At 51.9% G+C, this 27,098-nt stretch overlaps 13 protein-coding genes across 13 annotated transcripts; 5 read left to right on the top strand and 8 right to left on the bottom strand.

Annotated features, from left to right (window-relative positions):
• Positions 1 to 223: 223 nt before the first annotated feature.
• Positions 224 to 1,754, top strand: GT037_002406 (bystin-domain-containing protein; the record flags this gene model as incomplete). Its single annotated transcript, XM_038927453.1, has 2 exons — positions 224 to 821; positions 871 to 1,754. 2 exons carry the CDS (start codon positions 224 to 226, stop codon positions 1,752 to 1,754), a joined length of 1,482 nt encoding a protein of 493 aa, XP_038790745.1.
• Positions 1,755 to 1,910: 156 nt separating this feature from the next.
• GT037_002405 (uncharacterized protein) lies at positions 1,911 to 2,256 on the bottom strand (the record flags this gene model as incomplete). The annotated part of the gene is made up of 2 exons (XM_038927452.1): positions 1,911 to 2,126; positions 2,176 to 2,256. 2 exons carry the CDS (start codon positions 2,254 to 2,256, stop codon positions 1,911 to 1,913), a joined length of 297 nt encoding a protein of 98 aa, XP_038790744.1.
• A 1,120-nt stretch (positions 2,257 to 3,376) lies between these two features.
• On the top strand, positions 3,377 to 5,202 carry GT037_002404 (external nadh-ubiquinone oxidoreductase mitochondrial precursor; the record flags this gene model as incomplete). The annotated part of the gene is made up of 3 exons (XM_038927451.1): positions 3,377 to 3,716; positions 3,771 to 4,109; positions 4,157 to 5,202. The coding sequence occupies 3 exons, from the start codon at positions 3,377 to 3,379 to the stop codon at positions 5,200 to 5,202; spliced, it is 1,725 nt and encodes a 574-aa protein (XP_038790743.1).
• A 593-nt stretch (positions 5,203 to 5,795) lies between these two features.
• On the bottom strand, positions 5,796 to 7,373 carry GT037_002403 (pq-loop-domain-containing; the record flags this gene model as incomplete). Its single annotated transcript, XM_038927450.1, has 1 exon — positions 5,796 to 7,373. One exon carries the CDS (start codon positions 7,371 to 7,373, stop codon positions 5,796 to 5,798), a length of 1,578 nt encoding a protein of 525 aa, XP_038790742.1.
• Positions 7,374 to 8,605: 1,232 nt separating this feature from the next.
• On the bottom strand, positions 8,606 to 9,491 carry GT037_002402 (uncharacterized protein; the record flags this gene model as incomplete). The annotated part of the gene is made up of 3 exons (XM_038927449.1): positions 8,606 to 8,672; positions 8,723 to 9,137; positions 9,200 to 9,491. 3 exons carry the CDS (start codon positions 9,489 to 9,491, stop codon positions 8,606 to 8,608), a joined length of 774 nt encoding a protein of 257 aa, XP_038790741.1.
• Positions 9,492 to 9,897: 406 nt separating this feature from the next.
• GT037_002401 (uncharacterized protein) lies at positions 9,898 to 11,373 on the bottom strand (the record flags this gene model as incomplete). The annotated part of the gene is made up of 1 exon (XM_038927448.1): positions 9,898 to 11,373. One exon carries the CDS (start codon positions 11,371 to 11,373, stop codon positions 9,898 to 9,900), a length of 1,476 nt encoding a protein of 491 aa, XP_038790740.1.
• A 949-nt stretch (positions 11,374 to 12,322) lies between these two features.
• Positions 12,323 to 14,035, top strand: GT037_002400 (glycoside hydrolase; the record flags this gene model as incomplete). The annotated part of the gene is made up of 1 exon (XM_038927447.1): positions 12,323 to 14,035. The coding sequence occupies one exon, from the start codon at positions 12,323 to 12,325 to the stop codon at positions 14,033 to 14,035; it is 1,713 nt and encodes a 570-aa protein (XP_038790739.1).
• Positions 14,036 to 14,136: 101 nt separating this feature from the next.
• On the bottom strand, positions 14,137 to 15,611 carry GT037_002399 (uncharacterized protein; the record flags this gene model as incomplete). The annotated part of the gene is made up of 2 exons (XM_038927446.1): positions 14,137 to 15,480; positions 15,528 to 15,611. 2 exons carry the CDS (start codon positions 15,609 to 15,611, stop codon positions 14,137 to 14,139), a joined length of 1,428 nt encoding a protein of 475 aa, XP_038790738.1.
• Positions 15,612 to 15,909: 298 nt separating this feature from the next.
• GT037_002398 (general substrate transporter) lies at positions 15,910 to 17,648 on the top strand (the record flags this gene model as incomplete). The annotated part of the gene is made up of 4 exons (XM_038927445.1): positions 15,910 to 16,117; positions 16,179 to 16,645; positions 16,695 to 17,226; positions 17,296 to 17,648. 4 exons carry the CDS (start codon positions 15,910 to 15,912, stop codon positions 17,646 to 17,648), a joined length of 1,560 nt encoding a protein of 519 aa, XP_038790737.1.
• A 300-nt stretch (positions 17,649 to 17,948) lies between these two features.
• Positions 17,949 to 19,179, bottom strand: GT037_002397 (uncharacterized protein; the record flags this gene model as incomplete). Its single annotated transcript, XM_038927444.1, has 3 exons — positions 17,949 to 18,466; positions 18,519 to 18,675; positions 18,727 to 19,179. The coding sequence occupies 3 exons, from the start codon at positions 19,177 to 19,179 to the stop codon at positions 17,949 to 17,951; spliced, it is 1,128 nt and encodes a 375-aa protein (XP_038790736.1).
• Positions 19,180 to 20,772: 1,593 nt separating this feature from the next.
• On the top strand, positions 20,773 to 22,547 carry GT037_002396 (fad-binding domain-containing protein; the record flags this gene model as incomplete). The annotated part of the gene is made up of 4 exons (XM_038927443.1): positions 20,773 to 20,952; positions 21,011 to 21,397; positions 21,449 to 21,488; positions 21,544 to 22,547. Coding segments are annotated over 4 exons (1,611 nt in total), but the record flags the coding sequence as incomplete, so codon positions are not given.
• Positions 22,548 to 23,133: 586 nt separating this feature from the next.
• Positions 23,134 to 24,108, bottom strand: GT037_002395 (serine threonine-protein kinase bud32; the record flags this gene model as incomplete). The annotated part of the gene is made up of 1 exon (XM_038927442.1): positions 23,134 to 24,108. The coding sequence occupies one exon, from the start codon at positions 24,106 to 24,108 to the stop codon at positions 23,134 to 23,136; it is 975 nt and encodes a 324-aa protein (XP_038790734.1).
• A 1,000-nt stretch (positions 24,109 to 25,108) lies between these two features.
• GT037_002394 (uncharacterized protein) lies at positions 25,109 to 26,761 on the bottom strand (the record flags this gene model as incomplete). Its single annotated transcript, XM_038927441.1, has 1 exon — positions 25,109 to 26,761. The coding sequence occupies one exon, from the start codon at positions 26,759 to 26,761 to the stop codon at positions 25,109 to 25,111; it is 1,653 nt and encodes a 550-aa protein (XP_038790733.1).
• Positions 26,762 to 27,098: the final 337 nt, after the last annotated feature.

Below are 27,098 nucleotides of genomic sequence, written 5' to 3'. Positions count from 1 at the left end.
CGGCAGGCCCTAGACATGCAGCTTCTACGGCGGGCTGTTTGGTACGCGAATGCACCCGCGCCGAAATCAAAATTTAGTGGGGTGTCTGGATTCTGACTTTGTCCAACTTTTTTTACTGCTGCGACGCTCGGTACACGTTTGCCCGGAACAGCACAAGTTCACGAATACTTGGGCCAAGTTATTGCGCTTTACACACGTCACTCTTTGCCATCACACACCCGCGATGCCGAAAGCGCCCAAATCGCCCGGTGTGCGCGACCAGCGACACAACCCTCTAGCCGAAGAATATGCGCCCTCGGACCCATGGAAGAACAAGGCGCCGAAGCGACAAAAGCGAAACAAGAGCGACAAGGAAGACGATGAGCAGAAGTATGTAGACTCCAAGAGCTCGCGCAAAATCCTGGAAATTGGAAGAGAGCTAGAAGAGGAGGATGCGAGGGAGAACAAGGCCCGAAGATCGCAAGAAGCCAACCCAGCCTTTGACTTCGAGACACGCATGGGCGAGCATGACATGCCAGGGGAGGATCTGGTCCAAGCCGAAGACGACGACGAGGCCTGGGGCGACGATGATGAGGAGGTGGAGGAGGTTGAGATCGATGCGAACGACCTAGCGGCGTGGAACAAGTTCATACCAACAGATGACAACCCTATCGTGTGGCCCGGCGAGGAGGCGCAACAATCTGGACCAGGCACAGATCTGGCGGCGCTTATTCTCGAGAAGATCGCCGCACATGAAGCTGGAGGCGAAGTACAGCAACCAGAGATCCAAGGCGGTGGTGCTCCAGAAGACGCGATTGAACTACCTGCCAAGGTTGTCGAAGGTACAGCACCCGCGTTGGTTAACCTAGTAACCCTACTAAGCTTGCACAGTATACTCAAAGATTGGCTTGATCTTGAGCCGCTACAAGAGCGGCAAGTTGCCCAAGCCCTTCAAGATCCTGCCCACGATTCCCGCCTGGGAAACCCTCGTCGCCATCACACGTCCTGACGATTGGACACCCAATGCTACCTTTGCTGCGACCCGAATCTTCATTTCCGCGAAGCCGCAAACCGCCCAAATCTTCCTCAACACCGTACTGCTGCCTCTGGTACAACAGAACATCCGGGAAACACACAAGTTAAATGTGCATCTGTACAATGCACTGAAGAAAGCGCTTTACAAGCCCAGCGCATTCTTCAAGGGCATCGTATTCCCTATGCTCACAGATGTCTCTTGCACACAGCGCGACGCCGTCATTGTAGCTTCCGTCGTAGCCAAGATTTCCGTGCCCGTCCTACACTCTGCCGCCGCCCTCCACCGTCTCTGCGAGATCGCTGCCGAGCAAATGTCTTCGGACCCGGATGCCGCTGGCCCCTGCAACATCTTCATCAAGACACTTCTCGAAAAGAAGTATGCCCTGCCCTTCAAGGTCATTGACGCGCTCGTCTTCCACTTCCTGCGCTTCCGCGGCGTAGGTGCGAGCAGCGCCGACGCCATGGACACCGAGTCGGTAGCAGGCGACCTCGGCAACACAGGCAAACTGCCCGTCATTTGGCATCAGTGCCTGCTTGCTTTTGCGCAAAGATACAGGAACGACATTACAGAGGACCAAAGAGAGGCGCTGCTAGACCTGCTGCTCACAAGAGGTCACAGGAGCATTAGCGCTGAAGTGCGAAGAGAACTGCTTGAAGGAAGAGGCCGCGGTGTTATGATTGAGCCACCTGCTGTAGGTATCGATGGCGATGACACGATGATGATGGCCGTCGATGCGTGATCGAGGCAATGTTGGACTCGACTGTCATGAAGATTATGAGCATTTACCGGCGTTACTAGAAAGGGATATCTGCATTTTCCTTATGGGACTTCAATCGATACTGAATATACCCACATTCACATCTCGCACTTTTTACACTTTCGAGACAACACTCTCTCACTCGCTCTTCACTTCAGCCTTCCCTTTGTAGAATGCAACATACCCCTTGATCCGCTTCATGCTGTCCAATGGCTCCGGGTAGTACCAAGCCGCATCCTTTACTTCGGTCTTGTTGGTTGTGACGGTGTAGTAGCTTGCGTCGCCTTTATAAGGACAATGTGTCTTGGTATCAGTGGGAGTAAAATGGTTGCTTTTGATGGTGTTGGGTGGAAACTGGGGTGTGTTAGGGTTTATGCGAGGATACCGGAAGAGAACATAGTACGTAGATGTTTCCGTCAACGACTTCGTAGGTGTCAGTTTCGGCCACTACGATTCCATTTACAGTAGCGGTTGCATGAGGCATGTTTGGGTATTGAGTTGGAAGTGAGCTGGATCACGGAATAATGTTTAGATACTTGAAGTTCCAGCTAGGTGGTGAGTGCGTTGCGAAGTTGTATAGTGGTTTGGAGGGGGAAGGTCTATCGATAAGCATGCGAGCGGGGTGAATGCATGGCATCATCATTCTTGTTTGTAATATGAGCTTACTATACACGATGTTGGTCCATGTCTTTCGGTCCTGCCGTTTGCTATGTTGATGCTCTACGGTAGACGACATTGGTCGCCTTGCGTGGTCGTGTGCTCAGAATGTTACACATGCTGAGTAACGACAAGATAGCCAGGGTATCAGAAAAGATACCAGGAGCACGCAACTAAGTCAATACAACAAATACGCACAAGTGCAGCAAGATATCAGGAACGAAAGGTGGAATTAGTCAATGAGATCCATGCTGGTCCGTGTCGTCTCGGGCGATCTAGGATGGATACTGCTTCCCACGGTTGTGGGAAGCGGGTCCGCAAAATCACGACTTCTTGCCGTCAGGTATGCAGGTTCGCTGAGGCTCCATGGACATGCGGCTCGGCTAAAAGGCACGGGAAGCCATAATTCATCCCTCCGAGGCGCCGGGTGCGCACTGCAAAAGTGCATGTACACGGCTGACCACCGGAGTCGGTGCCGAGCCGATGCAGCGCAAGACCATGCCTTGTTGAGCAGAATAATGGAGCGCAGAAAGAATCGTGTGTGTGTGTGGTGAGTCAACTTGCGAACCGCTTGAGTGGTGTCGCTGGACGCGGGTCAGAGGGTCAGCCGCAGCAGCATCGCGAAATGCAAAACAAAGCGTGGGAGTGACGGGTGATCGGCCTCGACGAACTAATGGTAGCAGTCGGCTCTACAAATAATTCGCGTGTAGTAGGCATGGACACGGCAGGGCGGGCTTTAATTGGAACAGGGCTTATCTTTTGGCGCAGAAGCAAAGACCCCTGCTGGACGTCTTGGTAGGGTGTTCGTCATCGCTAAGGAAAAAGTTGACTTCCGCGCACTCTGGAGCCATCCTCAACACCTTTTGTTCGCCTTCCCTATCACCTATATCCAGCCATTGATTTCGTGAAGCTCTCCCGCGGCTTCCTCCATCCCAATGGCACCCAACATGAGGCCGCTCGCCGCTTCTGCCAACGTCCTCTCGCAGGTTCAGCTGGCTGGACGCAGGAACTTGAGCACACAGCGCCCGTCGCTTATCGCCAACAGGGCGCAATGGACTCCCCGGCCTACCCAGTATCAGATTGCTCTCCGCCAGTCTGTCCGCCAGCAGTCAAGCGGCGCGCCCAAGCCCAAGCCCAAGAGGTTCCGCCTCCTGCGCTGGACATGGCGCCTCACCCAGCTCTCCGCCATCGCCGGCCTTGGATACGTCGGATACGGCATCTACGAGACTCGCAACCCCGCCGACCAGCCGCCGCCTGACCCAAGCAAGAAGACTCTGGTTGTTCTCGGTGAGTAGCCATTAATCAATTGTGTGTTTCTACGACGCCGCTGACACGCGACAGGTACCGGTTGGGGCTCCGTCTCTCTGTTGAAGAAGCTCGACACGGAGAACTACAATGTCATCGTCGTCTCCCCCCGAAACTACTTCCTCTTCACTCCTCTCCTTCCCTCATGCACTGTCGGCACCATTGAGCACCGCTCCATTATGGAGCCCATCCGCAATTTCTTGCGCCACAAGAAGGCGCAGGTCAAATACTACGAAGCCGAGGCCACCAAGATCGACTACGAGAAGAAGGTCGTCTACATCAGCGACGACTCAGACATCAAGGGCGACGTCTCGCAGACCGAGGTTCCCTTCGACATGTTGGTCGTTGGTGTTGGCGCTGAGAACGCCACTTTCGGTGCGTCATCTGCCCACTTTGACCAGAACAAAGCTAACATAGAACAGGCATTCCCGGTGTCAAGGAGAACGGTCTTTTCTTGAAGGAGGTCGGCGATGCTCAGCGCATCCGAAACCGCATCATGGACTGCTGCGAGACCGCTACCTTCAAGGACCAATCTGACGAGGAGAAGAAGCGCCTGCTACACATGGTCGTTGTTGGAGGTGGTCCCACTGGTGTTGAGTTCGCTGGTGAGCTCCAGGACTTCTTCCACTCTGATCTGAAGAAGTGGCTCCCCGAAATTCAGGATAACTTCAAGGTTACCCTCGTTGAGGCTCTGCCCAACGTCCTTCCCATGTTCTCCAAGCAGCTCATCGACTACACCGAGAAGACCTTCAAGGAAGAGACCATCACCATTCGCACAAAGACCATGGTCAAAAATGTCACATCAAAGTTCATCGAGGCTGAGTCGACCGGCCCCGACGGCAAGAAGCAGCTCGAGAAGATCCCTTACGGTCTTCTGGTCTGGGCTACCGGCAACGCTCTCCGACCCATTGTCAAGGACCTCATCAACCAGATTCCCGCACAAAAGGACTCCCGCCGTGGTCTCGCCGTAAACGAGTACCTCGTCGTCAAGGGTACCGAGAACGTCTGGGCTGTCGGTGACTGCGCCGTTGCCAACTACGCCCCCACTGCCCAGGTCGCCGCCCAGGAGGGTGCTTTCCTCGCCCGCATGTTCAACAACATGGCCAAGACCTCCGAGATTGAGGGCGAGCTTGCCGAGCTCTCCGTTGCCCAGGAGAAGGCACCAGGAAAGGAGGCCCGTGACAAGGTCTTTGGCGAGATCAAGGCTCTGCAGCAGAGGCTGAGGAGGATCAAGTCTATCGGTCCCTTTGAGTACTCCCACCAGGGTTCGCTCGCCTACATTGGTTCCGAGAAGGCTGTTGCCGACATCTCATGGTTCTCTGGCAACATTGCTTCCGGCGGTACCATTACCTACATCTTCTGGCGCTCCGCATACCTCAGCATGTGCTTCAGCACCCGTAACAGGATATTGGTCATGCTTGACTGGGCCAAGGCCAAGTGCTTCGGTCGCGATGTCTCGCGTGTCTAAACGCCTTTCCTACCATTGGCGTTCCTCCTTTTCTAGAGATTCCCTAAAAGTTCGATTACCTGAAGGGCAAATGCCATCGACGACGGCGTTGCCAATGTATACAACACACACCTCCCGGCTTTTCTGTACGATTACCAAGACATGTTTTGTATAAGGGTGTAATACCTTCGCAGTAGGGGGGGCTCTTCGGGTTTTCGGTCTGGCTACATTTTCTTGTTGCTAGTCGAGCTCGGCGTTCTGGTGCCTTTTTCTTTGTCAAGGGCGGTCTAGATAGATTTGGTTTCCCCGTTATCTCCTCGAGCAAATCGTAGAAACTATGATAAAATAACGGAAGATCCAATTGCAGTATTACCTTGTTCTGAGCTCGACCCCTTTCCATCTCTCTTGCATTTAGTGGCTGGGTCATATCCGAGAATGGCATATTTCTACATATTGATGCATGCTAAGAATAATGATTGTTTCGTATGTTAAGATGTATAGGCATCAATGCTAATGCTCCCAAGAACGCCGATCGTAGATGCAACTATGCAATACGCGCCCAGTAATAGAATCCAGCCATGACCTCAATATGCATTGTAAATGCAACTAGCTCACTACCGAGGACTCCCCACAGCCCCATAACTCCTTGGACTTGCATGTCTGCTTGTTCCCAAGAGCGCCCTGGCTTCGTCCAAGGCACTACCCTTGCCTTTGATAGGAATGCTCTTGCTGGAGCTACTGCCAGCCAAACTGGCTGGACTGCTTTCTCTCGGAGAATCCATGGGCGTGTTCGCGCGACTCACATTGGGCGTAGCAGCTACACTAACAGCAGGTGCCCAGCCCCTCATCCACCCGCTTACTCGGCGCCAATGCATACTCCTGCGCACGAGCTTGCCGTGATCATCGACGGTGATGATGACTTCGTCGTCACGGGGCAGCGCAGACCGGCCGCGTGGTGCAGCGTCGCCGAAATACCAGAATTGAAGACCAACGGCTGCGTCCATGAGGAGAACGCCAGCTGCGCCAAAGAAGAAGGGTGCCGCGCGTAGAACCCAATTTTCTCGCACACTACCTTGAGGGTCGACCCAGCCAGAGCCTTCGCCAGGTGCGTAGTCGTACCATGCACAGGGGTTTGTAAGCAGAGAAGTCGAGTAAAAGAGGTTACCAAAGAAGGCTGCTGCGAAGAGCGCGGGTGAGAGACCAGCTGTCGATTTGCGGACTTGGTTCATGTATAGTTGGGGGAGGCGGGATCCAAGGTAAAGGAATGTGCTCATCCAAGAGAAGACTTTGCCAGCAATGGCCGCAGCGTCGGCCGAACTGGTCGTTGTGGTTGTGTAGGCAGAAAGGCTGCGGGCTCGGACGAGACCTGGGGCGAAAGGACTTATGGGTGTGGCGGTAGTAGGGTTGATGAGTACCGCAAGCATAAGACTGACGTAGATGACAGTCTTGGGTGAGGGCATAGGTGAGCTCGACGCTGCTACCCGTACCTTGGGGTTCGGGGATGCACCAGATGGAGGTGTGTTTTGCCACGACTCTTTAGTGGGCATTGGTGAGCGCGCGAAGTTGGGTATTCTAAAAGTGTCCTTGCCGTTTGAGCGTGGTACATCCTTTGCCGCAGTATCCTGTGTGCTGTTCTTTTTGTCGGAGGGATCTTGAGGGGTCTTCGGGGGGCTGAGTGTCTTGTTTGTACCACTGATGCTCATCCCATCCAGAACTTGATGCATAGCAGAGCCGCCAGCGCCCGAGCCGCTGCCAGCCGAACCGCTGCTCCAACGTCCCCAGATGGGCCTCAGAGGCCTTCCGTGATGCAGCATTTCATACCACACCCACTGAGCGCATAGGCAGCAGTCTACGAAAACGTAGTACCCTGCGATTATAATCTGCCATGATGCCTGCCCAGTGAAAAGGCAACCCAGCAAGTTGGTCACGTCACCCAACAGCCACTCCGTCAGAAAGAAAGCGCTCAGGCCGGATGTCGACTTTAACTTGTGGTTCTTGTATATTTGTGGTAGCTGTGCGAATAGCCATGATATGATGCTACACGTGCCGAGTAACGTAGAGATGAGAGCGAGGTTTGTAGGCACGCAGGTGTGGAAGAAAGCCGAGAGATGGTAGAGGAACTCGTTCGCAGGTTCGCATGTCGGTGGTAACGTGGGTTTGGCTATATGTAGGGGGGATAGGTAGGGCGGCATGGTGCCATGTGTCGAGTACGAGGGTGTGGGAGGAAGTCGCGACACAACTCTCTAGGGCTGTGATTTCCGTATAGAGTCAACCGGGACTGCTAACCCGGATGTTTTCCTTATACGTCTTACTTGTTGCTTCTTCCTCGCGTCTCCGTAGCGCAGGCTGGGTGGTCAGGTGCTGGTTCGGGCTCTAAGTACAGCCACCGAGGTGTGGGTGCAACCTCGTATACAAGACACGCGCAACGTCAGTGTCAGAATCCAATGATGAATCTGGCGACCGTGTCTGCAGGCGTAGTTTAAAAGTCAACGCGTGAGAGTCGCTGTTCAAAGCGCGGCGCTGTGACGTCGTTGATCCGGTCCGTGGCTGATAAGAGTCGGCGTGCAGAACAACAAGTTACGACAAGCACAGAGAGCGCAGAATGCAGGTAATGGAAGGAGAAGAGTAGAAGAGAAGGCACGAGACGTCAGCGAAGTGTGACAGAAGACACGGCGCAACACAGCGGCCGTCAACAGTCAACAGTCATGACTACCCCCCAGCCAACGGTAGACTCGATAAAGGAAGCTCTCCACATGCTAGAGGATCCCCCGGCGGGCTCGCATGACCGATACTGAGCCAAGCGGCGTCTGTTACGGTTAGGGCAGGCATGACGGGAGATCAGTGTGACTTGCGCGGGTGGGATGCGATGAGTGATAGATAAGAGTTGCTTATCTCAAGGCAATCCGCGGGCACGCGACTCTCCTAGCTTACGCTGCATTTCCCCTTGCCGCCGTTCGCGGGCCTTGGCGATGCGCATCATCTCTGCGCGCCCGGCGGAATGCTTGCCGGCTGGCTCGCACCACATTCATATAACATCGCCAGATCCACGCGCATCAAAGATCGGATCAACTTCAATCTGGAGTCGACCTCTAGCGTGTCCTGCGTAGTCATAATGCATGCCGTCTGCCCCTCCTCCGCCATCGGAATGGGTCTTTCGCTTCGGCCTCCAAGCGTCAACTAATATGCTCCACTAAGATCAGCCTCGAAACGTAACAGAAACCCACCATCGAGCAGAGCGAGGGTTTGTGGTGTCTCGACGTCCTTGGGAGTTGCACGTCGGTGAGACCGGTCCAGACTGGGAAGTGCTAGCGAAAATACGAGAAGAAAATAAGTCTTAAAACATTATGATTGGAATTAACTACCATACATGTTATTCGTATGTTGATGAGTCTAGGTAACTCTCGCGACCTGTGGCACCCAATGTTTAAACAGCATCACCGCCATCCTCGACCCTGGCATATCTACCCTCCTTCTGAGCCTTCCACCGGGGACTGCAATCCGTCAGCACGACTCGGCATGCGACGGAGCCGAGTGAACATACTAGAAGAAGTTCCTAAAGCCCACAATACCAGCCGTCATCGCCGCATATCCACCCAGCAGCCTTGACCAGTTGCCTTCCTGTCCAACAGCCAACGCGACGAGATCGTATACCAGGCAGCTACCAAATATCCAGTCGCTCATGCTGGCCGCAGCTGCGAATCCAACACCAGTGGCGACCTGTACGAGCGAGCTAGGTTCCACGCCTACATAGTAGGCTGCTGATGTGTTGTGGAGGAGATCCAGTACACCGATACCTGCGAATGTCTTCGCAACGATGTGTGTGAGGAAGTTGGGTGTCGAGCGTGTATCGAGCGGTTCGAGCGCTGTGGCAATATAACCGACTTGGGCCAATGTGTTGATGATGACGAAGATGTTTGATGTCTCCAAGTTGTTTGAGTTCCAGAAGAACATCCAGGCTGTCGCACATGTCAGTATTGGTTGTCCATGACCAGAGCGATATTTCAAAGGTAAGACATACTTCCAATGCAAAAGTTGCCCAAACTGTAAACCCACGCAAACTTATTCATCATCGCACACTCCTGTGCATTGCCGTCTTGCTTCCACAGCTTCCACAACCAGACCAGCTGGAAGATTTGTTGTGGGAAGAAGAATGCGCCGATGAAGTACGGGTATGGACTGAAGGCGGCAAGGTTCCGGTTGTGGATGTCCATCATATTGGGCGACGAGAAGATGCCATATTGTTGCAATGCAAAATCATAGATGAAAGAAGCCGGCGCAAGATACCGCACTGTGGATTGTGTATTGCCCATGCTGGCGGCTGTGATAAGATTCGAGACGGTGGGTGGTGAAGGTAGAAGAACGATCACGTGTATGAACGCGATGCAGAGATACGGGATTGCAGATGCGGGATAAGATTGAATGCAAAGGTGTGGTTGCTGTTGTCTTTGTACCATCTCAAGTTGCGTGTGTCGTGAATCGAAGACGTCATCCCAAACGCGATCTCACCTGCAGGGTCCAGCTCCCGATGCGGCATGAACATCATCTTCATCATCGTGATGTCGGTACCCGGCGGAACGCTTCGCACCGACTGCAACTGCATTAACGTCTCGTATCGTTTCGGCTTCGGCGTTCTTGCCTCGGAACCTCCGACATTGGTTGTGTGTATTGCAGATGCAAAAGCCTTAACTTTGCTGCCATGTCTATTGTCGACGATATCTAGAGCTCGTACTTCAATCCGTTCTCCTCGCATAACTTCCGCAGGCAATCATCTTCAGCCTCACCAAGCCACTCCCTGTCAATTGCGACATATACCTGCTGAAGCTGGGGGGCTGAAGCTCCCCAGTCGCCCTCAACAAAGTCGTTCAGGACCGATGTCAACTCTTCCGCGCCCCAGGCGTCGCCAAAGAAGTCATCGGTAAAGCAGAGTTTCTTCATGCTTGATGGTATGGATTCCTCTAGCCTGGGAGCAGAGAAAGGTCTGCAGCCTAGTAGTACGGCTGGCGGGAGTTGAAGAGAGGAAAGCACAGGGAAGTCGTGAAAACTACACATGCCGCGTACGAGGCTGTCTTCATACACGGTAGGCGATTTCATTTGAGAGACAAATCTCAAATGTTCCAAGGTACTTTTAACGACGTCAAAAGCTGCGTTGAGCGACCCACAGTCCAGCGAGTCTTCATGGGTAGTCCAGTACTCGTAGTCCAATGTTTTGAGAGCAGATGTATAAGACAGCAGTTTGGCCAGTGTGTCTGGCGTCACAGAAGACTCGTAGAGTCTCAAGGTCGTCAGCTTTGAGCAGAGAGGTGGGAATTCCGTCATCTGGAATCCCTCGTCAGCAACCTCATCCATCAAATTCATCTCGATGGTCTGGATTATCGGACACCAGAAGAAAGCCCAATACCCCCTCCAGTCTATATGTGGATGTAGCCAGTCAATCCGACTCCACATGTCAGACTCTTCTTCGTCCTCATCAATAATACGTGTATATCCCAAAGTTATCCTTCGAAGGTTGCCACATCCTGGAAATTGTTTTGTGCCTTCGATGGAAGGAAGGGACCATAAGAGCGTAGGGATAAATACTACGTCGTCGCCAATGTGGAACCCTAGATGAAGCGACGCGAGATTTGAGCATGTACATATGAGCAGCGCGATCGTAGCATCCAGGTCGTACATCAAGACAGCATCATACCAAGACTGATGGCTAACTGTAAAAGCGTCTGCATGCCCATCGCGCCGTCTTCCAAGTCTTACGCCGTGTACGGCGTCCATGGCTAACCGCTGCTTCTCAGTCGTCCAGTCCTTGGCAGCATCAGGTCTCCGCTTCACTAATGGCTTCTGTCTTCGTGGAAGGACACCCCAAGTCGACCAATAACCCCTAAATCCCGTACTCTGCAATTTGAGATGGGTGATGCATTGCGCATATCTAGGTTTTGCCAAGATTGTTTGGAGGAGCAGGTTGGGACGAAGGGATTGTGCTGCATGCTGACTGTCAACAGTCAGAGGGCGGGTCGTATCGCTGGCTTTCCACGTCAGGCTGATGTGGTTGTAGAGTCGCTCTATCGTCTTTATGTGCAGGGCTTTGCAGCTCTGAGAAAGATTTGAGATGTCTTGAGGTAAAGGGAGGTTGCCGATTATATAATCCAGAAGCTCCTGTGGAAGCTGAGCCAACGGACATGCGCTATCCGAGGGGTGCATGATGAGCTCTTGGGAATATCGGGCAGACAGGTAGTAGATTTTTGACGAAGATGGTGTTCAGATATAGGGCCGGAGTTTGTGGCCTTGTTAATGCCGAGATCATGTCTTCCGACTCGATCCTCCTCTGTCTTTCGAAACGACACTGCATCAACACACCACGGCTACAACACGAGACTGAAGCGCTTAAGAAGTAGTTGCAAGAGGCTGGAAGGCAAAACAAGAAAGAAAAGGAATACACATTGTGACTAAACAAGAAATCGTCTACCGGAGAGTATTGCTATAGTCACGCTGCAGCCGCATATAGACGCACGAGGGCCAGGTGTAACAACTATAGGACGAGGACATCTTGGCGAGCTGTTTAAGAGGGCATCGAGAAGATGAGTAGGTATACAATAGTATAGTTCGCGTAGGGCGTGTCCCGATGATCAACCTATTCAAGCCGATAATGCGCAAAGCGAAGAGGCATCGGAAGGCTAATGATAGTGGATAAAAGGCGGATCAAGAAACCCGCGGAATGGTGCACAAGTGCTGGTATATCCTTGCTGGGGATAGTACCTTCCACGAGCGCTATAGGATACCAGGATGCAGAACTGGAAGAAGGCCCAACTATCTTAGCGTCGGATATATGACTCGTGTATTTTTCCATTAGCGTTCCCCACATGTACGCCCGCACGCCATGGACGGGCACTACGAGTTAGGATCGCGTGGCACAAACCATGCCTCCGACTTATGCAGAGATACTCCGATATTTTTGCGTGTAAGATGTTGCACCGTGGGGCAGCCTCCAAGCATGTGATGTTTAGTTGCTCATGTCTCGCTCAGTCGTTTCACGTCTGCTTCTCCTCTCCTCTCCTCAACTTCTATTGCATCACGCAAGAGCACTCTTTTCTCCTTCTGCAACCTCTCTCCTTGAACTCAAGCCTTCAGCAGTTGATAGCACTATCACATCATGACAGTAATGTCAATCCCACACCTTCGTAAGACCAAAACCTCAAGCCAGCTCATCGTCAATGGCGAACCTTTCCTCATGCTCAGCGCCGAGCTGCACAACTCCACACTGAGCTCAGCAAAGTACATGGCCGATGACAAGATATGGCAGAATATGCGCGCAATGCACATCAATACGCTGCTCGGTTCAGTATCCTGGGAACAGATTGAGCCTATAGAAGGTCAGTTTGACTTCTCGAATCTCGATGCTGTGATCTTGGCGGCGCGCGAACACGGCATCAAGCTCGTGCTCCTTTGGTTCGGAAGCTTCAAGAACGCGCTCAGTACATACGTGCCCGCTTGGGTCAAGAAAGATGTGAAGAGGTTCCCGAGAGTACATGCGCTGGAAGCAGGAGGCAAGCGGAGAACGCTGGAGCTGTTAAGTCCATTCTGTGAGGCGGCATGGACGGCTGACGCAAAGGCATTTGCGAAACTTATGGCCCATCTGAAGGACTTTGATGGACAACATAGTACTGTGCTGATGGTGCAAGTCGAGAACGAGACTGGCTTATTGGGCGATTCTAGAGATCGCTCAAAGATTGCCGATAAGAAGTTCCAGGAGCCCGTACCGAAAAAGCTGCTTGAATACCTGCAGTCAAACAGTGCTCGGTTACACCCAGAGTTTCAGAGACGGTACAACGTCAGCGCAGCTAAAGCAGGCGAAACATCATGGACAGAGCTTTTTGGTGCTGACGACATCATCAACGCTAATGAGATGTTCATGGCAGATGCTTACTCAAAGTACATTCACCATGTCGCATCTGCTGGCAAAGCCGAATATCCGATACCTCTGTATGCCAACGTCTGGCTGAACTTCGACAACCCTACGGACCTCGATCTTACCGATATACCAGTTGTAGTGGGTGGCGGAGAAAAGGCCGGCATTTACCCATCCGGTGGCCCATGTCCGCATACAATGGACGTCTACACCTTCAATGCCCCCAGCCTAGACTTCATAGCACCGGACTTGTACTTTCACGACTACGAGATGACCTGCCAAAACTACAGACATGACGGTCAACCACTGTTTATACCCGAACAGAGGCGTGATGAGAAAGGTGCGCGACGGATCTGGAGCGCCTATGCCAACTACCTCGCGCTGGGATGCTCTCCGTTCGGTATCGATTCTCTTGCAGCGTCCGAAAGCGCTTTCACGAAGCACTACGGCTTGATCCATTCATTGCGAAAGCAGATTCTGGAAGCGCAGGCGAACCGGCCTGAAGATATGATGGGCTTTTTCTTCGACGACTTTGTCGATGGCCAAAAGATCAGCGAGAAACCTCGAACAAAGACTATGGGAGGCTTCCAGGTCATCATAGAACGTGCATTCGTTTTTGGTAAGCCGGGGTCTGGAGCAGGTATGGTCATACACCAGGGGGACGGGAAATTCCTGTGCGCAGGCTGGGGCTTCAACCTCTCCTTCAAGAGCGCCAATCTCAAGTCGACTTTCACCGGCATATTACATGCAGAGGAGAAGGAAGTCAACCCTGAGACCTGCGAGCTGTCGACGTTGAAGATTTTAGGTGGTGACGAGACAAGAAGTGGTGAATTTTTGATCATGCCGAACGAAGACCCCGACTATGGAGGTTTTCCCATCGCAGTGACTATCCCAGCCAGAACATGCATTGCCGAGTGCTGGGCATATAGCCTCGAAGAAAGTGAGGAGGACTTTTGAACACCCTACATGATAAACAGCTAGCATCTTGCGACATAGATACTCTCAGTAAGATTATATCGCAGGCCACTCACTCCTGTTACGCTACAGAAAGCATAAATTCAGACATATGGTGTTTGCACCGCAACTCGTTGATCTAGGCTCTCCAGCTTTGCTAAAAGCTTATCCAAATTTATGCTTGCTTGTAAAGTGGTGCCTTGCGATCCGGTTCGCAGCTCATCCAGAAGAGCGCCACCAATGTCTCTAATTTTCGGCACAATACTATATCCGTTAGCATCAAACACCTCTTCTGGCATGTTGTATAGGACATCGAGCAGCTCGTCCACCACGCGATGTCGCTCATCGATAATAGCGCCCGGGGTGACTCGCATGTTTTGATCCTTGGCCAGAGTATTCATCTGTTCAAGCAGGTTGGATCGAATGTGCAGTTGCGTGACCTTGAGATTGACCTTTTGCACATTGAAGGCGAACTGTCCGACGGCATGAGGCGGTCGCCACGCGAGCTCTGGGCGCACGTCTTCAAGCAATTGTTGAGCGCGCATGATGTGCTCATGTAAATTATCCATACTTTGAGTTGTGATCGCTTGACTGGAATGCCATACCATGAAGAGCCTGGAAAGTACGTTGAGTCCCGGGACATACGAAAAGCACGGACTGGTGTCTTCAGCGGAGCTTGCGTCAGCACCATGTAGTAACTGTATGTCGCTAATCTCCAACGGAATTAGATGACCGAAAGCTTCATGCGCGTGACGCAGCACCAGTAGCTGTCTCCCGTGCATATCGCAGGTGCACTGGCCGGCGTAAATAAGCCAGTAGAGGCGCTTGAGGGTCTGCTGATCCATGAATGACATTCGCTCGAACTTCTCATGGATGAGGTACTTGATGCCGACCGAACTCCCCGCAAAGAGGCGGTAGGTCAGTGGAGAACCAAGGCCGTGCTCATGGTTGACAGCGCTGGAAAAATTGTACAGCGCCAATGTTCTCTCTAGTGTGATCTCGCTGCTCACGCTCCACATTCTGAAGCGTTCAGCCAGATCCAGACATGCCTCTACCGATAATTCTCCGTAGAGGTGGCGCCGCCTACGAAGGCTAGCCACAGTGGCAGCGCAGACTGATACTACTAGCAGGAAGAACGCCGTCGAGCCGTCATCCTCGGATATTCTTTGCATGAACAGAGTGCGATGAAAGAGCGGAGCTACAGGATGAATCCAATCGAACCAGTCAGTCGTAATCTGGTGAATGATGGCAGGCGGTGCTATGAGCCCCAAACGCGGTTGCTGAGGTTCACTCTCCGCTGCAAACGTGCTATTGCCGTCAAGGCACGCCCGCAATGAGTGTACATATCGGTTCTTTGGTCCTCTCTTTTTCCGCGGTCTCATACTTGTACACTCGATATTGAGCTCAGTACAGACCGAGCATTTTGATTCGCTGGTCGACGCGACACACTGGTGATGTCAGGCTGCGAGTCTGCCCTGAACCAAGTAATCCTCACCTTGACTTTCCTCGTACGGCATGCATCGCAAGCTGCCGAAGTACGCTGCCGAACGCGCTCTTCCCGTTCCGATCGTTCTTCCATGTTGTGAGTGTTGGTTGAAGCGCAGAGAACCTGAACGCCGCAAAAACTGACGGAAAAATGATGCATTAGCGCCAGGCTAACGCTAGCCTGCTGGATCGATTCATCACCCATGTGTCTTCTCCGCACTATCGCTCCACTTCCCCATGGCACTGGATGCAGGCATACCGACGATTTGGTCGAGACCACGAGGTGCGTCAGACCACTTCGTTCAGGGTATATATATGCGTAGAGATTTGCACTATTGAAGCAGAAACATCGAAGTTTCATCGACAAGAAGCCGCCTCTCACTTCGACCGCAATGGACAGCAAACAGGATATCGGAGTTGATCATCGAGAAGATGTTGATCACCACGGCCAACCAGAAGAAGACATGCGGCCTTGGTACCATCAGTCCGAACTGCGAAAGCTGTACTTGCTGATGCCATTCTTGTTCCTCGGTTCTACTACCCTAGGGTACGATGGCAGTCTCCTCAATGGTTTACAGACTATGCCAGCATGGAAAGAATGTATGTTTCTGCTCTCCTATATCTCACACTAATCGCCGAGAACTGACATTACTGTTAACAGTCTTCCATCACCCCACAGGATCACGTCTCGGCCTCCTGGGTGCATTCCCGGGATTCGGCGGCTTCGCAGTTCTCCTGTTTACACCCTACATCGCCGACATGATGGGACGCAGGCTGGGAACAGCGATCGGTTGCCTCCTAGTCATTATGGGTTCGATCATTCAAGCCTTTCCACGCAAAGATAACCCAGACGCCATGTTTCTAGCCGGCAGATTCATCATGGGGATGGGTAGCAACATTTCGAATGCGACTTGCCCACTTCTGATTACTGAGGTTGCGCATCCACGACATCGAGGTAGGGTAACGACCGTATACAACACCCTGTGGTATCTAGGTGCTATCATCGCGGCATGGACGACGTACGGTACCTTGACTCACATTTCTTCCGATCTATCGTGGCGTCTTCCGGTCGGACTTCAGTGCGCCATGCCTGGAATTCAGCTTCTTGCCCTATACCTCCTTCCAGAAGTGAGTCAGGCTGCATACGCATGCAGAATATATGCTAACCTCGTGCCAGTCGCCACGTTGGCTAGTCAGTAAGAACAAGCACTCTGCCGCTAAGAAGATACTCACCAAATATCACGGGAATGGAGCCGAGACGGACTTTGTAAACTGGGAATACAACGAGATAAGTTTAACTCTGGAGGCTGAGAAGGCCGCGAGTGCCTCCAGTGGGTGGTACGAATTAGTCCGGACCCCTGGCAATCGGAAGCGCTGCTTGCTGATCATCCTCACTGCCATCTTCTCGCAATGCTCGGGCAACGGACTTGTGAGCTACTACCTCGCAGCGGTCCTTCAGACTATCGGTATAACCGACTCCTCCGACCAAGCGCTCATCAATGGTGGTCTAACAATCTGGTGTTGGCTCGTTTCTCTCGGATGCGCTTTCCTTGTTGATCGAGTGGGGCGACGAATACTTTTCTTGAGTGCCGGTATTGGCATGCTTATCGCCTTCACCATCTGGACAGCGTGCAGTGCAGTGTACGCGCAGACTGGAAACTCAAGTGCCGGTTCCGCGGTTCTCGCAATGATCTTCCTCTTCTATGGAGGTAAGTTGCCTTCTCTTCTCTCCTGTCTCATATTGTACCACGTAAATGAACCAACTGATGCAATTACAGCCGCCGGTATCGCTTGGCCTGGCCTAACAGTTTCCTACACTGTCGAAATCCTCCCTTTCAACATCCGCGCCAAAGGCCTCACACTTTGCTTCGTGTTCACGTCGCTAGCCGGTATTTTCAACCAGTACGTGAACCCAATTGGTATCGAAGCATTAGGCTGGAAGTTCTATATCGTATACGTTGTGGTGTTGGTATTGGAGTGCTTGGCCATCTACTTCCTGTACGTCGAGACGAAAGGTCCGGCTTTGGAAGAGATCGCGTTGCTATTCGATGGTGATAGTGCTAATGTCGCGGGGACGAACCTTGCATTAGACCAGAACGGAGGGTTGAAAGAGCTCAAGCATGGAGAGTGACGGCTACGTTCGTTATCGTTATGGATATGAGATTGGTTGGACTACAGCGAATCAAAAAACTGTTCAGCGTGAGCAAGTGCAAAACCACTTCCCATCCTATGGTGACTTCACATGACTATGTAATACTCTCGATGAAGCAACTTTCACGACGTCCTGTAGGTTGGCGGGTAACCGAGAGCACTGCCTTTGTCGAAGGTATTGCGAACGCTTGGGTAAAGTCTAGATAATACCCAGAGACCCGTATCGAGGCATAGCGAAAGCCAGATGCCGTCCACGGTCACGGGTCTAGCAGTAAAAGGCTCATGTTGTCCTCTTCCGATTAAGGTCATGGTCGTCTTGTTGCAATGTCGTGGTGACTACGATTGTCTCATTGTCTGTCGCCAGCTCTTCTTGGCTGCTTCGTGTGTCATTCCAGAATGTGTCGTGCCTGAGCTCTCTTTCGCGACCAGCGCCAACTTTCATTGAGTTCATCTTGATCGTTTCTCGATGATTACCGTTGGTACTAGATTGGCTCTGGTTGTGTCGAACGTAACCGTTCGTATCGTACGAGATGTGAGGTGTGTGAGACGATCGGTACAGGATGGCAAAGGCTGGACAGCAACCAATACAGATGGCGATAGCATTCTCCACTATGGTCCAAAGAGCCAGCCATGTCGGACTTGGCGCAGTGCTGTTTTCCGATTTGATGCCGATCTGGACCACGCGTAAGGTAGCAAAAGCCATGCATACAATGCCAGATGCGAACAACGCAATCACCGCTACTTTTTGTACGCGCACCATCTGAAGGTTCCAGACTAGTTTTATAGGTAAAGCCATTACTAATCATGTCAGGAGATTGCTCATTAAATTGTGTTGTGTTTGCTGGCTTACTCATAAGATCTGACAACATATCCACCGCATATGCTGTATAGAGACTGGCAAGAGAACCGCGAGTGGTCCGGGGGCCTAGAGGGCAATGTCCTCTACTCATTGCCGCTCCAAAGTCGGGGCAAGATGTGGTATAAGATACTATGCAACCAATTAAGGTCTATAAAATTCGGTGAGTAGGTGTACGAGGTTCCAGATCGATTGGACTTACGATGACGCAAAATACCAAGACCGCTGACCAAAGTCTCATGTACACTATTGGCAGGCCCTCCAGCAACTTCCTGTATAATGACAGGAAAGACAGTTTGACCAACCATAGTGATATCCAAAATAATGTCGTAGTAACGAACATCATTCGGACGTATGTGATCATATCGGCTTGGAAGGTCGACCCAGGCTCTAACACGCCTACAGAGACCCTTGCAATCATGAACACCTTGGAAAAGATGACGAGATAGCAGATCGTGGTAGCGAGGAAAAGAATAAAGGCAGCGTATAGTAGAAAGTCTTGTGCTTCAGGCTTTCTTCGCATGCATACCTGCACTCCGGAGCGCGCAAGAACAAAGAGTGAAGCCAGGATAATCATACTGTAGACAACACCGGAGAGCTGACTTTCTGATATCATCTCCTGATACTGCGACTTTGCGTATTCTTCAGACAACATTGTGAACTTTTGCTGTAAAACGAATGAAAATAGGTAGGGGGCTCTGCTGGAGCATTGAAATGCGAAAACTGGCGTCCTAGTAAACTGCGCCTGCGAATATAAAGTGTTCAATGCGAGGGAAAATGCGCAATTCGAAATGGATACCAACAACCTTTGACATCCTTCTGTTCCTTCCTGCTCATTACCAGGCTTTGCACATTCAGTGGCACAGCTCTTCCACGTTGTTGTCGCAGCTCCAAGCAGCACTGACGGCTCGGTGGAGAGTACATTTGCGGGATCCCTGTTTTACTCGATAGTTTAGGCGATGCAGCCGCTGCCACGGAGCGATTTGATTCGTTACCCATGAGATGGAATGCAATATTTGTTCGCATATTGTGTTGTTGTCGATCTGAACATCCATTTCTGCCTGTCCGTATTCTACCAGCGATGGCATGTTTAACTTCATCTGATTTCAAGAAATCCAAGAGCTCCACTGTTTTCTGTCTCTGATGCTAGATTCTTTGATTTTCTTACAGAAAGATATGCTCCTAAGGTCGCTCGAATTGCATCCCATGTTTGTGTAGGCGCCGGAGTAATCCTTCGGCTGGGCTCCCTTGCAGATAAGAGCGAGGCTGCAGGACGGGAGAAAGCTCCATTTGCCTGAATCTCAGAACCTCGGAATACCCAAGCTTGACGTCCTATGTGGGGCATCCGGCCCGGGTGCGGCTTTGGCCGCGGCTGCGGTCTTTCCACTCCACGCTAAATAAACACCGACAACGTTTCTATATTTCCTATGACTATTACTGATGCGTTCCAATGAGCATATCATTCCTATTTCTCCTCTTGAAATTTCGGATTCGATGGTGCACTCGAAGCTTTGGACCGCCACCGGTGCCAGACCCGCATATGCGGTCCCTGCAGCTGGTAGGATTGCGGCGTAGTGATGTACATGGCACAATGGCCTCTGATTCCTTGGAAATCCGGCAAATACAGCAAGCGCCACTCGGGGTTTATCTGAAAGACCGTCTTGAATTTCTCTCCTCACGAGAAGTAGGTCATAATTATCGTCATCATCGGGGTTGAGCTTACAGCTCAATCAAACACCCAAGGCCATATGCTCGGGACTCTTTTTCTCAAAGCGTTGGAGCTTTGTGTGGCGAGAACACTGTTCAAGTTCTGAATGCGATATGGAATCCTGCGAAATGCCTGCAGGCTTGCTTCTGACGTTCTAACACGATACGGAAGGTGCGTACATTGCATGCATCCCCCTTAATTACTATGCAGGGCCATTTAGCCCGTCGGAGAGTAGTTTGTCTAGCATGAAAATCATAGCACAGCGTTCCTGCTCCACCGTTACTCGATGGCGGCTTTTTACACAACTGTTCTTAGCTGCGATCCGGTGTCCGGATCACACCCGTCTCCGTGGATGCCTTGTCGACATGTCCATAAAAGGATGTGATACCTCGGTGCCGGGTCTCATCCAGCATTATTCCAGGACTTACTCAAGATTGCACGGAAAATTCCGTTGTTTCCCGTACATCACTTGTCTGTACGCGCTTCTGTCCTTGACATTGGCTTGCACCGCCGTGCCAATATATCGCTCGGCCTGGAAGGAAGATGAAGACCGTCGTTTCTCTTGCCGCCTTTGCGGCCGGCGCCCTATCGCAAGCCACGTTCGAGCCAGCTGATTTCAACATCACTGAAGCTCTCTTGAAGAATGGTGTGAATGTATCAGCCATACCTGAGCTAGCGTCGTTTGCAGAACGATCTTTATCGAGTGGTTGTTCAGCAGCCGTAAGTCCCTATACTTAGTTTGTTGTACTGCTTATACCGAGACTGATACATCTTCTAGTGCACGTCTCTGAAGTTAATCTTCGGCGACGATCAAGTTGAAACACAATCCGAATCTGCGTACACTGCATTCCTCAACGATTTTTGGTCTGCCCAGCAGGCGGAGATCTCGCCCCAATGTGTATTCAAACCAGAAAAGGCTCTAGACGTATCCACCTCAGTACTCTTATCTCGACTTACACAATGTCCATTTGCGGCGAAGAGTGGAGGGCATTCTGCCGTACCTGGAGGTTCAAATGTCGAGGGCGGTATCACCATCAGCTTCGAAAGGATGAACAAGACCACACCCTCTGATGATCGAAAGAGTGTATCGTTCCAGCCCGGACAAACCTGGTACGATGTATATACCAAGTTGGAACAATACCAGCTCACCATCATCGGAGGTCGAGTAAGCAGTACTTCGAAAGACTGACTGATGAGCTTGCTAAAACAACTCCAGGTTTCTGGTGTCGGTGTCGGCGGTCTGACTCTTGGTGGAGGTGAGAGCATTATATGCAAGTTCTTGCGTGACATGTTTACTTATGCGCGCAATAGGTATCTCGTACTTCTCCAGCGTTTACGGATTGTCGTGCGACAACGTTATCTCCTTCGAGTTGGTCACGGCAACTGGAGTCGTCATCACTGTCAGCAAGACCTCATACCCTGACCTATTCTGGGCCCTCCGAGGCGGTGGAAACAACTTTGGACTAGTTACACAGTTCAACGTCAATGCTCTCCCGAGAGCTGATACTATGTGGGGCGGATCGCGGACGTACCTCGAGAGCGAATGGCCTGCGTTACTTGAAGCCTACATCAACCTCGGCAAGCAAGCCAATCAAGACGGAAAAGCACACCAAATCCTGTCATTCGTCAACTACTCAGGTTCAGACCCGATCGCACTGGTCGAGCTGGAGTACGCTGACCCTGTTACAAATGCAACCATTCTGGAGGAATACAATACTATTGAAGGTGCCATTGCCGACACGACAGCTGTAAGAAGCCTCGCGGAGCTTACTACACTGATCGACGGCAATGGGGAATATAATGGGAAGCGTCAAGCCTTCTGGACCTGGACGACCAAGCTCGATCTCGAAATGGCTACTCTGACTAAAGACATCTTCTACGAGGAAATCGCAAGTGTTAAAGACGTGGCAGATTTTGTAGGCGCTGTTTCTCTCCAGGTCATTACCGACCCGATACTGGAGAAGACGAAATTAAATGGTGGCAACGCTCTCGGACTGGATCCTAAGGACGGCCCCCTCGCGCTTTTCCTGGTATCTCCAAGCTGGTCCAATAGTGCGGACGACGAGACGGTCAACCAGTTTGCCGCGCGTGTCATGGATCGCTGTGTAGAGGCTGCAAAGGCTGCTGGTAAATTGAACGACTACCTGTACATGAATTACGCCAGTCCGTACCAGAATCCTATTGGTGGATACGGTGCAGCCAACCAAGCTAGGTTGACAGCCATATCGAAGAAGTACGACCCTACTGGTGTGTTCCAGAATCTTCAACCGGGCTACTTCAAGCTTGATGGTACTGCGCCATTGGGCCAGTTGTAAGTGAGATAGATTAACAATTGTTAGACATGGTAGTCAGACTCGGCTGTTTCATGTCAGTAATATCATAAATCACTGCCGTATTGCCCATTGCCTATGGTGGAGGAAACACGCCGATCTGAGTCTTCGCGGTGAACTTGAAGTATAAGAAGGACTTCAAATTATGTCGAACCCTTTTTCGATAAGGTGAAAGATTCAGGGGTCATTGTATCCATGGTTCTGGACTTCACGGAAGAAGATGAAGGTTTCGGTGTCTTCGGGGTTGTCGTTGTGGATGTTTTTGTGCTGTTGGTGTCTCCACATTTTGGGGTTGTTTTATCGTAGGTAACATGATTCTAGAATAAGTGCAGGAGACTTGGGACCAGCTTTCCAAGCTGTTAGCTGGAGTAAATCAGTGGATTTGAGGTGTCGTCCTGCTGTCAAGTACTTGCAGTGCGATTTTCTTTTTCAATCCTTCTTACTCGCGGCAAAGATGCAAACGCTATTTCACCAAAGTGTTATAGACACATATATTGCTCTAATGCATGCGCTCTGTTCTTATTCCATGATCGCTTCCTCATACACAGGGACACCATTTCACTGCACCTCCTCACCCAAGCATACTCCTCTTCCTTCCCCTTAATCTTACCCCTTCCAGCCTCTTCAAAACCCCCTTAGCACCCTTTCCACACTCACCGTAAGCTTTCAGCACTTCCTGAAACAGTGGCTCAGCAGCTGGGTGGGTTGCTGAAAATGCCCTTTCAAGAACATAAAGATCAACAGCTTTGTCTTCATCTTGTATGCTGGCAGTTGTGAGGCCGAAGTCTATGAGAAATATGTCGCCGGACAGTGAAGTGGTAGGATCGGACTGTTGCGGAGGGTGGGCGGGCGGAAGGTCTGAAGGTTCTTCGCCGCGCATCGCTGCTTCGCGGAGACTACTTGTTGTTTGACGTCCCTGTGGTTTTTGCTGCTGCTCTTCTGTCTCCGTGTTTTGTGGTTTTGGTGTCCGTAGCATGATATTGCTGGTTGTGAGATCCCCGTGGCATACCCCAAGTTCGTGCAGCTTTCCTACTTCCCGCCCTACTCTTCGCATTAGGTCGAGTATTTCAGCTTCTTCTTCTTCTTTCAGCGCTTCTCTGTTCCCCTTGTCTACTCCTTCTGTGGCCTTTTCATCCTTCTCGCGCTGTGTTACTTGATGCGCCCAGCCATCTAGTACTTTCCTCACAGTCCTGCCATCTACATATTCTAGCACTAACCACCCCGCATCCCAATCGGCGCCAATCACACCTGGTACGTTGACGCCATCTCTCTTGACCCTGATCAGACTCCTAGCCTCGGCCAATAATCTCTGTTTTGTAAGACGCTTGTCTAGAGTAGGATGTCTGTACGGCTTTGGTGGTCGGTATTTGACTACGACGGGCGTACTCGGCGTGAGGAAGGTGGTTTTGTATACAAGGGCCTCGGCACCTTGTGTTATGGTCTCGAGAGCGTCGTGCGAGAAAGGTGGAGGGAGAGTATGGAGAGGACGCGACGTCTCTGGTGGTGGTGGGGGTTCGATTGGAGGAACGACCGGAGGTTCAGCCATTGCGGGTCGTGTTGTTATGTGTAGGCTGTCACAACTCTGCAATCGTGCATGTACCCAGAGAGCGGTGCGACGGGTATATCAAAGACGTGGATGAGTCTGGAACGCGCGGTGCGTGTGGGAGAATTTTGGTATTGATAATTGAAGCTTCGCACTTGCCCCGCGATGCGACACCAACCATCAGCCTTACGACGCTTATCGATTATTTAGCCTCAACACCACGCGAGCATCATGTCGATCACCGTTGAACGCCTTTGGAGGCACTAGAGTACCGAGATTAGCTATTACCCTGACAGAGTTCTCGCTGAGCACAGATGGAGATCAAATCTCCGGATTTGCAAACTCGACTCGTAATTTTGCTAGCTGATTCGCAGGCACACACGGTCTGTTGCGAAGCGTCATGTATCCGATGCTGGCAAAAGCGACCCCAACCCGTATGATGTTGGCCTCACTTCACAATCAGATTGAAGTATATTTCGAAAGCGAGTGTGATTGCATTTAGGTATCTCATCCTACATGATTCACTCTTCTCTTTGCATCGCCTTGCCACCCAGGCCGCAGCGGTAGCGAACGGATTGGTCAAAAGCACACTATCTCCAACAAACAATGGTAACACAAAACAGAAGCCCAAAGAAGGCAATGAGCTCTAGCCACAGGCAATCGAGCTCACGTCCATGAAACATATCCCAACTCGCCCGTCCAAATCGCCGGACCAAAAAACCATAGAGCCTTCCCACCGTGCTCATTAAAAGCAGTTCGCATAAGAGTCTGGGAAACAAGAAGGGGTGGAAAAGAAGATCTTCCCAATGGGTAAGAGACGAAGGGTAATCGTGATATTCGAAAGATGGCAAAAGTGACCTCAGTCAAGTGCAAAAAACAAATGAACTAACAAGCAAGGAAAGGTTCGTAATGGGCCGTAACAGAAGGCGTCCGAAGAGCGCCACAGTAATATGCACAAGGGAATGAATTTCCCAGTTTTTCTTTCCAATCCATAGTTGAAAGCCTAGAACACAGTGCTCTTGCGCTTCTCAGCGCTGGTGAGAACAAGCTTGGGCATGCCTCGGCGTTGGCCGTTCTCCTCGGGACGGATGTCGACCAGACCACCTCCGATGGAAGCACCGTCATCGCTGCTAACACTGTTGGCAGTGTAGGAGCGGTTGATGGAGTTGTCGCGGGATCGCTCCTTGGAAGCCTTGCGCTCCGATCCAATGGCGCCATTGGCAACAGCACGAAGGCTACCAATGCTCGGCCTTCCCGAAAGGCTACCGCTTCCACCGCTGCGAACGCTGTCCGAGTCATTGTCAGATGAAGGGAAGTGGTCGCTATCAGGTGAGGCGCTTCCGCTGCTAGTGCGGTGAGCACGACGGCCAATGCCAGCTCGCACAAGGTTGCCCACAGCTTGGCGACGTTGACGAGTAGCAAAGTTCTTGCTACCCTCATGCTTGGTAGTGGGACGCTCCTTGAGTTCCTCGATGGAAGGAGGGTTGCGAGGCTGACGCACTGGGTGCTCTCCCGCACGTGCTTGACCAGGGCCGAATGTACCTGTCATCGGGGTAGCAGGGAAGCCAACAGGGCGAGCAAAGGCAGAACGAGGTCCCTCTTCAGCCTTGCCGTCAACAGCAAGAGAAGACAAGTTCTTCTTGTGTCCTCGACGGAAAGCGTTAGCAGATGGTGGGGGAAGCGGTACAACATCCTGAGGGGGAGTGTTGGACTTCTTTGGCGGAGACGTGCTGCGCGAACCCCACGGGCTGGGGTTGCTCTCGTTAGGAGGAGACACATGGAGTACCGGAGTGTCAACCTTGGGCGGCGATGGAGCGAAGCGAGGAGTTGGCGGAGGAGGCGAGTGCGACAAGCCCGGCATACCGTTCTGAGCCTGCATGTCGCCGTTGTCTTGCTGGTAGCTCGGGTCCACAACATACTGGTACTGGCCAGTCATCTGGTTGAAGACTAGGTAGACGCCGGGCTGGTTGGTCTCCTGGATGGCAGCAGTGTTTCCAAACTGCTGACCATATGCGTTCATCTGGGGGGTGTATGGCGTGTTGGGGTACTGCTGTCCACCGCTCACGTTCATGTTGCCGAACTGCTGGGTTGTCAGGGCAAGGAGTTGCTGCTGGAGCTGCTGCTGTCTCTGGGCGAGGTACAGCTCAGTAGCCAACAGCTGAGCCGCGACATTGGGATCCATCTCGCCGTCATCGAACTCGAATTGGGGAGGGGCAAGGACCTGGTTGTAGAAGTCGGGATGCTGCTGTTGCTGCTGCTGTTGCTGCTGGTACTGATTCACACCGCTGAATCCAGAGCCGATGGCAGTCTGAGGGCCCTGGTTTGCACCGTTGAACTGCCTCGAGGAGCGGTTGACATTGTTGTTGCCAACATTGTGCTGGCGCTGCGAATAAGGAGCCGAGGCAGGGGGTTGGGCAGACGTGGGCGTCTTGGGGGCGGTGCGGAGGCCGGCCAGAAGATGGGAGCGGCTGGTGCGAGGAGTCGCAACCGAGTCCTCGGCGATGGAAGCAACCTTGGGCGGCGAAGCGACGCTGAGACGCTTAAGCTGAGCACCCTTGCCACGAGACGCAAAGCTCGAGGTGGGGCCGCCGAAGCCGCCCTGGGATTGGAAGTTGTTGTAGGTCATTTGAGCAAGACCGCCAGCGTCCATGCTCATTGTGGTGGTCTAAGAAGAGTTGCGAAGAAAGGGTAAGAGTGCAACAAGGAGTATGCTGAGCGCACACGGGAAAGATACAGAATCGAAGAAGGCCTGAAGAGGGAGTGCTGGCGCAGACAGAAAGCCGAAGACGTTTGTTGCAAGGCAAAAGTGCGGATTGGCTGGCGATTACGGGATTAAGGATCGTACAGATCGGGGTTGTAAGGTAGAGTTGTTATCGAAAACCGGCCGATGGGCAATGTAGTTGGAGCTATTAACAAGTTGTTGGGTCGCTGGGTCGTTGAGGGTTCTGCTATCGGAAGGATCGAGTGGTTGCAGCAGGAAGGCGCGGTCCAAC

Source organism: Alternaria burnsii, assembly GCF_013036055.1.
Source record: "Alternaria burnsii strain CBS107.38 chromosome Unknown 750, whole genome shotgun sequence".
NCBI classification, from domain to species: Eukaryota; Fungi; Ascomycota; class Dothideomycetes; order Pleosporales; family Pleosporaceae; genus Alternaria; species Alternaria burnsii.
This window is presented reverse-complemented; position numbering and strand designations above follow the sequence as displayed.